Below are 9,299 nucleotides of genomic sequence, written 5' to 3'. Positions count from 1 at the left end.
AGGCCTGGCTGATGCCTACCAGACACTGCTTGTTGTTTAGTCGCTAAGTCTTGTCTCACTCTGGGACTCCATGGACTGTAACCCGCCAGGCTCCTGCGTCCACGGGATTTCTCAGGCAAGAATGCTGGAGTGGGTTGCCCTTTCCTTCTCCAGGGGATCTTCCCGATCCAGGAATCGAAACCGAATTCCTGCACTGGCAGGCGGTTTTTTTTTTTTTTTTTTTTTTTTTTTTTTTTTTAACCACTGAGCCACCAGACCCTGCTGCACTAAGCTGCTTTTACATGGATCATCTCCTTTAATTTTCAAAGCCAAGGTGATTGATTGGCTCATGAGCATCTACATATATAAACATTCATTGAGTTGTATACTTAATATTTGTGTGTTCTACTGTAAGAAAAGAAAACCTATAAGAAAGGCACTATTAAGCATACCCATTTTACAGAGGAGAAAACTGAGGTTCAGAGAGTTTCTTACTCAAGGTTTCTAATGATGTTTATGGTGGCCCTGAGATTGAAATAAAGGCAGTCTGACTCCAGAGTTCATCCTCTTAACCCCTCAAGATTAGGCTCTGAAGAAAGAAAAAGAAAGTGCTGTCCTTCTAGAACCTATTCCACATGCCCCATGAGTAGTGCCTACTCACTGCTTGAGCCCAATGTGACACCAGTCATTGGATGGGGAAGGATTATCGCTTTTCTTTGCTTTAGAGCTCATAACCCAGAGTGATGGTTTACTTCACCCGCGCAGTCTCATGGGTCGTTAGAAGGCTTATCTGGATTTTACATTTCCTCCTGGATCACAGGACAATCAGTAACTAGGCGGTGGTTTGGGTCTGGGAGGGTATCTTTTCCCCTAGAGAGGGAGCTCAAAGAACTAGCTGTTAGTCAAGGGTTTTCACCCTCTAATGGCCAAGGCACTGGAACCTCAGCAACTGAGCAGTACGGAAATCCTTCAATGAAGAGATGTGAGCTATTTATACCCAGAGATTGAAGGATCTGGGGAAGGGTAGGGATCGGGGAGGGGGCTGGTCCAGACTGGCTTTAAGTATCTCAAGACACGCAAAGTGCGCAGGAGCCAGTTCATAGAACCAGCTCTGTTTCCTCTATGAGAATCACACGCCCCTTTTCCAGAACCGGAGGGGATGGATGCAGAGTGAAGGAAGACCAATGCGGGCCAGGAGGAAGCCAAGCAAGGAAGGTGGGTATCCGGTGCTGGGGAGCACTGAGAGGCCACGGTCCAGCAGGATACAGACCAGGAGGGAGAAAAAGGAGTTGCTTACTGAGGAAAACCCCCAGCGGAGCTATGGAATCTGCTCCCAGAGCCTTGGGTTTTCTAGTGCGCACGCGCTGAAATCCAGGCTTAGAAGTGAGTGCTCCGTGCTGGGCAGCATCTTGATCACTGACCATATTTCTCACCTAGTGAATGTAGGGAAAGTTGATTTGGGTCTCAGATGCAGGTCCTGGATTTATTGCATACATTCCAGCTTTCCACCCCCGCCCCACCCTTCCCTCTCCTTGAGTCTTCTTCCCTAACCCTAAACTTGGTGTCCTCGTGTCAAGGTTACCACCAAGTTCTCAACCTTCTTCCCTAGGTTTTAAGCTGTACGGCCAGGGGCATCAATCCCTTGGGGAAGCCATATCCACCCCGCCCCCCGCCCCGAAGCATCATGGGGTGCCCAAGGAAGGCCCGACCTTCCTCTGGGATGGGGATAGGCTGCAGGTCTTCTGTGGTCGATTTCCCGGTGTTCTGGCTCCACCCAGGTGGTCCAAGAGACTGGCTCTGCCCATCTTCCTTGCAGCCAGCACCCAGTGAGAAGTTCCACAGCACTGGGGCCACCTGCACTGGGGATGGCCACTCTGAAGCAGCCTGGCCCCATGATCTCCGTGTTATATGTTCTAGGGGGAATAGATGCCAGCCTGGCCCCTACGACCTCACTAGGCCCTCACATGGCAGGGAGAGAGACAAATAAATTTTTTCATGACACTATGTGGTGATACTGGAAAGTACCTAAGACTCTGGTGGCACTATTAGGGAGTGATTACCCCCACTTGGGTGGTTCAGGAAAAAAGCTTGGCCTTGAAGGAGGAGCAAGAGTTTACCAGAAAGATGGGGGTGTTAGAGCATTCCAGAAGGAGGGGAGGACATATGCAGAGACAAGGAGGCGGCAACAGCAAAGCGCTGCTTGGACTGGCTTCCTTTTTGTCATTCAGGCTTCAGCTTGAATCTGATCTCCTCAATGTGGCTTTCTCTGATCACCTACTCAAAAGAATCCTCCCTCCAGTACTTGGTTCTCTTTCTTAGAATCAACTACCTATTTTTACATTTATTTGTTAGTTGTCTATCTCCCCGGCGCACACACTCCTTCAAATCAACGGCCTAAGCCTGCGGACACTTTTATTTTTCACCGTTCGGCAGTGGCCAGAACAGTGAAGTGAACATGTATTAGTAGTATCAGTATCAGTGAATACTTGTGAATAGACGGATGGATGGATGAATGGAGTCCGAGGCTGCAGGCAGTGAGAAATGTCTTAGGAGGCAAGAATTCCCTCCACCCCTTAGCCTAAGCAACTCAAGGAAAGAGAATAGCTCCAGAAGGAGGGCTCGCTAGGAAGGGGGTTTGGGACATCGGGGTGGTGGGAGACGGTGTCCCAACTGCAGAGCGGTTTGAGAGAGGAGTAAACTGGCTGCGAGGAGCTGAGGGATCCGCAGCCTGGTGTGCCTGGCTCGGGGGTCTTTTTGCTTCTAAGGAGGCAAGGGGAGGGCGGGTCTTCGCCCCCCAGGCGCCGCCTGTCCTGCTTCCCGCTAGGCCCTTTTGGATGCGTCCAAGCCTCTTCCTGGGCGGTCAGTGGGTTTGGTGGATTGCCTTGCTGGCCTGTCTCTCTCTCTCCCCTCCCCTTTTTTCTTCCCTCTCCTCCGGGACTCTGCAGCTCCCCAGCCTGGCGGCCCCGCAGCAACCTACCAGCCCCCGCCCCCTCCTCTAAGGGCGAAATTGCTAAACTTGTAGCAATAATGACCCTGCTTTCAGGCAGCCGACTCCCGCTGAACATTTCGGCGCCCGGGCCGGCCCAGCCTAATCAGCGAGCCCCTCCCTGCTGCCCGCCCAGACCCCGTTCCCCCTGGCCGCCCCCTCCCCCAGCGCACAAAAAGTGGGGAACAAAACCCCCGCGCATTTCTCCGTCCCTCTGTTGAGCAGACTGCTGCACAAAGCCCCCGCTCTGAGAAGCAATGGGGAGCTCGGGGGGGACGTCAATCCCGACGCGCTGAGGTTTTTGTTCGCACAGGGGACTTCGCCTTCCTACCACACCTTTTGTTCGGGACTCCAATAAAAAGCCATTCTTTCCGCACCTTCCCGGCCCGGAGCCGCCTTTCAGCGAGGCCCGACCCCACAATGGCGCGGCGCGCTGAGGCCTCCCCATTCACCCGCCTTGGCACGCTCACAATCGGCCGTGTGGCAGCACAGGCCTCGCACAGGCATTCTCCGCAAGTGACAAGGAGCCGCATAAAGCCTCGGCCGCCGGGGGAGAAGGGAGGGCGACCAAGGGGGAGAACTCGGCCGCGGCGGGGCGCAGCGCCCCCGGGCGCGCTGGAAGGCCGAGCGGCGGCCGAAGATGGAGCTGCCTTCGCGGCGCCTACGGCTAGGCCTAGGGGCGAGGTTTCCTTTACTCTGGAGGCATTCGAGGTGGGCAGAGTCTAAGCCTTGATCTAACGCAGGCCCAGATACTAGCCCAAGCATCTGGGTGAAACTTGGGGGGATTTCAAAGTCCCACCTCAAAAGGCCCTGAGTCTCCGACCTGTCCTCCCTACGACAGTAAAGAGAAATTAATGAACAAAGCCTTAGAGACCCGACTTGCAGCCTGGGGGCTGAGGCAGGGGAGACCAGGCCTGCGATCGCCCAGGGCGGAACTGCTTTCCCAGAGCATCTTTTCCTTCCCCGCCGCCCTGTTGAAGGATCCCTCCCTACTTCTGTGGGCTAAACAAAGTCTGTAGCCGGCCAACCGTTTGAAAATATTGCACCTTGTTTATTGACTCCTGTAGTGTATGGCAGCGGGTGTGTACATGGCGTGTGGATATATTTAGTTATATATATATATTATATGTGCTGAATACAGAATAGGAAACAGAAGGAAAGCCGGTAACACCTCCGGTGGGCCCCTAGGTTCCAGACATCAAAAGGCCAACTTTTGATGTCGCTCCGCTGATTTTTCTTGCAGAGTTCTACGCCCCCTGACAATCTGGAGATCCAGGCCGAGGTATCTGTTGCGGAGGGCAGGCGGTTGGGAAAAGGAAAATGGACTGTGGTGTGGCACTCCGGCCCCGCAAAGTGAGCAGAGGGTCGGTAGGGTCTGGGGATTTCTCAAGCCACGACGCCCATTTTTCTCTCCTTCATGCTGTTCTCTGTCCTTGAGTTTTCCGCCAGCGCTCTGCTGAGGCCGCAAGAAGGCTGAGAAAGAGAAGCCCTTCTTGCTCTAGGAGAGACGACTGGCAGCCTGAGTCCCAGCCGTTCGCACTCCCTTTGGAGCCGAGATTGGGGCCATCGTCCTCCAGGCACCCAGCCAGCGTTTCTGCCTCAGAGATAGTCTCCGTGAAGGCTCAGGCGCATCCTCTTCGCCCCAGAGCCTCCTTCCCCGGACTTCGTGTAAGCTGCGCTCCGAGGCCCTGGGGAGCGAGACGTGTATGTATATATATATTTATATTTTTTAACGAGGGGACCTGGTCCTTCCTTGGATCCAGCCTTTCTCGCCCTTCAGTCCCGCGGCGCCAGGCTGCGGTGGGGTCGCCTGCCCGCCCGGTCCCTACCAGGCCCGGATGCCCTGCAAGGTACCCTGAGCGCACGCGGCCCCCGCCGTCGCACCCTGGTGCAACGGCTGCGCGCCGCCGCCGCCCCCGAAGCCGGCCAGGTTGCTCACGTTCACGAAGGGGCCGCCTCCAGACGCACTGCAGGCGGGCTGCATGGCCGAGGCCGCCGAGGAGGCCCCGCCGCCGCCGCCGCCACTGCCACCGCTTGCCGGGTACGCACAACCATAGCTGCCGCTGTAGGCCGCGGCGGCGGCGGCTGCAGCGGCGGCGGCTGCGGCGGCGGCTGCCGAGTTCCCATAGCCATAGGCGGGGAAGCTGTTGTAGGAGTAGGCTCCCGCGCCCACGCTGTAGGGCGCGCCGTAGGCTGGCGCGCCAGGAGTGACGCACGGCTTGCCGTCCCGCACCAGCACCGGCACTGCCACACGGCGCGGCGGCGGCGGGGGCGCGTGCCCGCCCAGCTCCAGAGACTTGTCCTGCCGCTGTCTCTTGCACTTGTACCTGCGATTCTGGAACCAGATCTTCACCTGGGTGGACGTGAGCTTTAGGCTGCTGGCGAGGTGCTCGCGCTCGGGCGCCGACAGGTACCGCTGCTGCTTGAACCTGCGTTCCAGCTCGAAGACTTGGGCTTGCGAGAAGAGGACCCGGGGCTTCCGGCGGCTGCGTGGCTTCGGCCTTTCGCTCTCCTCTGCCGCCTTACAGTCTCCGGCCGCCTCCAGAGGTTTCTTCAGTTGGCAGCTTTCTGCGAAAGAAGCAAAACAACAGCGTCTCTTAGTTGTTCCCGGCCTCTCCGCGGCTCCGGTCCAGGAGCACTGTGACCCTTTTTGGTGGCAGCGCGGAGCGTGCAATAATAACTGCTTGGGTTTTGGGGAAGGTTTGTGACTTCTGGCGCCGTGGCACCCTTCGATCGCCCAAGGCCCCTCACCACGTCCTTGACGGGTGGAGGCACATAGTGTGGGGAGGGGTAGTTAGCACGCGTTTATTTAGAACTTCAGCATCTGCGAGAGATTACCCTGTATTAAATGTGCAGCTCGGCTTGCTAATGATTATTTTCAGGATGAAAGTTTGTAACTACATAACTCCAATATTTGCTAATTCGGTTGCCTTCTTTTACGTCATAAATAGCTGAAGGTGTGAGAGGCATGTTGGTTTTTGGCGGCCGAAATGCGTGCGATGTGCGAAAATCTTCCTGCTTAGAAATGTCTGCGTGTACTGCTTATTGCCCAGGAACTGTTTTTTTGTTTGTTTGTTTACCTTTAAACGCCTACCTACCCACAAATGAGTGTCTGAGTAACGACAACCGATACCATAGAAAGAAAAAGAAATTTGATTGACTGACTGACTTAGTTTCATGTCGATTTTAGGCCCAGGGGAGCTGTCAGAGCAAAGGCCTTGGCTTCCGCCACAACAAACCTTCTCTTGGGGAAGGAGATTGTTTTGGCTCTGTCTCCTCACAAACACTTCCTTGGAGGCTTTGTTCAGTAATTCTGTTGCCCTGCCCAATTCACCTCCCGAACTACTTGAGCAGACAGGATCTAAGTTCCGCGCGTTTTTCACTCAGCCCGAAGCCTCACAATCTGGGACACAAAGCAAAACGTTACAGATTTTCAAAAAGGCCGGTTGCCTCAGGGGTGCGAGTGAGGAATGAACTACGTTCCCATGCGCTCTCCCACCATCCCCTCGCTCTCTGCCGGGTGCCACGGGTGCGAGGACGCAGAGTTCCAGGCGGAGAAGTGAGGAAAGCACCCCCGCTAAAATTCTACCTAAGTTCCTGCGCCCTCCGGACACCAGGCACATAATCTGCTTGGATTACCTTTTCCGAGAAGAGGGAACGGCTGCCCTGGCCTCAAAAAACGCATCTCACGCTAGAGGGAAAGTGGGAAAAATTGAGGCTCATGCCCTTCTAGCTCTTGGGAAGAGCTACAGTTGTCCGCACCCGGCAGCTGAGCCCATGTTGCTTATCCGCATCAGGGCAGCAATAACCTCCGGGGCTGCATCGCCTCCTCCCTCTGGGGGGAGTAGTTGGCGGAGTCACCTTGGCCTTCTCCCTCCGCCCTGGCTCCCTTGCAGCATCTGAGTTTTGCGGAGCTGTCGCTGACCAGGAACTGGCATGACATCAGCCAGGAGCTAAAGAAGCGGGCAGCCGTGCCGGCAAGGTTGGTGGGCTGTTTGCGGGCATCCCGCCATTGCTCCACATGCGTGTTTCCTTTCCCCCTCTACTCACTTTGGCTCCCGTCCCTCACGACCTCGGGCTCCTCTTCATGTTCCTTAGGCCCGCTGCACGAGTCTCGCAGGACCGTGTGGACAAAGCTCTGGGGGCAGAGCCCCGAATCCCCGTGGCCATCGGCTGTAGCTAGTGAGTTCAAATAGGACAGTTTCTCGCCCTCTTCTTCCTCGTCTTCCTCCCCTCCGTCCGAAAACTGTGTCCCCTCAGCGGCGGCCAGCATGCAGGGCGCCGAGTGGAAGTGGTGCTCCAAGTCCGCCTGCAGGTGCGCGCCGTGGAAGTGCTGTTGCTGCTGCTGCTCCAGATTCAGAATGTCTTTGACTGAGAAAGGGGTGGAGGTGACCGGGCTTGGTAACATCATCAGGGCCACTTAATTGTCCAGTCCAAATACTCAATAAATCCCGGCGGGGGCGGGGAGGCAGCGCGGCGGCTCCAGCTCTCCTTCTGGACTCCGCCGCTGCTGCCGAGTCGGGCTTTTGACAGACGCGGTCCCACTCCAGTCTAAATCGCCTCCATTGGCCCGGACGTGGGGGTCTGGGTTTTGTTACAGCCACTGCAGGGACTGGGGCCGGGGCTGAGAAGCAGGAGTCCGGGGGTCGTGCGTCACGTCGGGGGCGGGGCTCTCGCCCGGACCTCCCTCCCCATTGGTTCCAGCTCCTGTGGACCACACCCCTCCGCATCCACTGAGTGGGGGTGCTGCGGAGCTACCAGAAATAGACAAGGGCTAGTATAGAGTCTCGAAGTCGTAGTGGCTGCGGGAGAGGCTGCACTGCTTGGGGTACGCGAACGACCGATTCCCATCCCGACTGGCCGCGTCTTCCCGAGTAAAGCCAGTTCTGGGAGGCATCCTGAGAACCAACTGCCAGGAAGGATAGCCCAGGAACGTGGTTTTTCCAGCTGCTGCGGAGGCAGGAAAACTTCCTGGCTTGTAAATACCCGGCACTGTATTCCTAACGAGACGGAATGTTTTATATATCTATGGACGGGCGACGTGTGCGTTCTCGCCTTGTTGACTTTGCTCAAGCTGTTCCCTCCACTCGGAAAGCCTTCTCCACTCTTGTCTCCATGACAAGCCTGTTCTCTGAAGCTCTGCTCAAATGCCACCTCCTCCAAGGAAGCGCTCTCTCATCGCCTAGCCGGAAGTTATCTCTCTCGCATCTGAACTTGCAGCGCGTGTTAGTAAAGGACATTCGTGTCACTTATCACTTCCTGCCTAGTACTATAGCTATATTGCCTGCCTGGTCTCCCCGAGTAAACCATGAGCCCCCGGAGGGCAAAACCCCAGTTGCATTTGCTTCTGTAGCTTTTCCAGCGGCCTCACTAAGCAGGTATGTGAGAGACAGGACGATGGAGTAAATACTGAACTTTGTGGTCTGACAGCTCTTGGTTTGAATCCTGGCCTAGTCAGTGTCTGGCCTGGGTGTTTCTAAGCCTCAGTTTCTTTGCTTACAAAAAGACAGTAATACCTTCTTCAGGGTTGTTGCCAGTGATAAATGAGGCAAAACATGTCAAGATTTTAGTGCAGGGCCCGCTCATGTTAGTGCTCAATACGTGTCATTGACTACTGTTCTGCATCAGAAGTCAAACAGTGTTTGTTGACTGCATTGGTGATGACGTTCGGGGTTGGAGGGCCTCACACACTGGGTAGTTTCATATGGTCTTGAGAGCAGGATCTGTTTTCACAAGGGAGGTGACCCAGCCATGGAGGCTGTCTTTTCCATCTATTGAAATCAGACACCTGGGTCTAGGCCTTGACCCTCGCAGGCATCTTTCTAATTTCTCCAACCCACACTTCTTCTGGTGCCCTTCTAGGGCCCTGATTATTTTGTGGGCAAATCTGTGGTGTCCCCTGTGATTCTGGAAACTCTGCACAGATAGAGATCATCTTCCTGCACGATAGGCATTTGCTCACCACCACCTCTAGCCCAGTGAGCAGCAGCAGGAGCTGCTGTGAGACCTACAGAAAAACCTGTCTTCAGTGCTGGCCTTGAAAAAATAGGGACCGATTTGGCCCAACCATGGCATCCCTCATTTGGCCCTAGCCGTCCCTAGCATATTTTTTGGCGCCAAGATGGTAGAGCGGAGGGAGCACTGACTTCAGGTAGAAGGGGCAGGTGGGAGGTGCAGGGACTGTGGACAACACCTCCCGGCTGCAGCGGACTCGGGATGGGAGTGGGAACGGGAGCAGAGAGCTGTCATGGAGGACCCCCCGCAACGGCGGGAGCAGTGGGTACCCAAAGCCGAGGAGAGAATGAACAGCCAGTCGCGAGGGGGGAGAGGCGGG

At 55.6% G+C, this 9,299-nt stretch overlaps 1 protein-coding gene across 2 annotated transcripts; it reads right to left on the bottom strand.

The window, feature by feature from the left end:
* Nucleotides 1-3,991: 3,991 nt before the first annotated feature.
* On the bottom strand, nucleotides 3,992-7,567 carry NKX2-3 (NK2 homeobox 3). 2 transcript variants are annotated; one of them, XM_044935127.2, is made up of 3 exons: nucleotides 7,016-7,567; nucleotides 4,905-5,533; nucleotides 3,992-4,653 (listed from the first exon to the last, which is right to left on the bottom strand). In XM_044935127.2, the coding sequence occupies exons 1-3, from the start codon at nucleotides 7,374-7,376 to the stop codon at nucleotides 4,588-4,590; spliced, it is 1,056 nt and encodes a 351-aa protein (XP_044791062.1). In that variant the 5' UTR covers nucleotides 7,377-7,567; the 3' UTR covers nucleotides 3,992-4,587. The 2 variants fall into 2 exon arrangements, with proteins under 2 accessions (XP_044791062.1, XP_025129755.1); XM_025273970.3 differs by having other exon boundaries at nucleotides 3,992-5,533.
* Nucleotides 7,568-9,299: the final 1,732 nt, after the last annotated feature.

The sequence above is a fragment of the Bubalus bubalis genome, chromosome 23, assembly GCF_019923935.1.
Source record: "Bubalus bubalis isolate 160015118507 breed Murrah chromosome 23, NDDB_SH_1, whole genome shotgun sequence".
NCBI lineage: Eukaryota > Metazoa > Chordata > Mammalia > Artiodactyla > Bovidae > Bubalus > Bubalus bubalis.
This window is presented reverse-complemented; position numbering and strand designations above follow the sequence as displayed.

Bases quoted from the DNA above. Each gene is read 5' to 3' on its own strand.
- NKX2-3 (XM_025273970.3), bottom strand. From the start codon at position 7,376: ATGATGTTACCAAGCCCGGTCACCTCCACCCCTTTCTCAGTCAAAGAC. The intron at 5,534-7,015 runs GTGAGTAGAGGG...CTTCTTTCGCAG, and splicing joins CGTGAGGGACGGGAGCCAAA to AAAGCTGCCAACTGAAGAAA.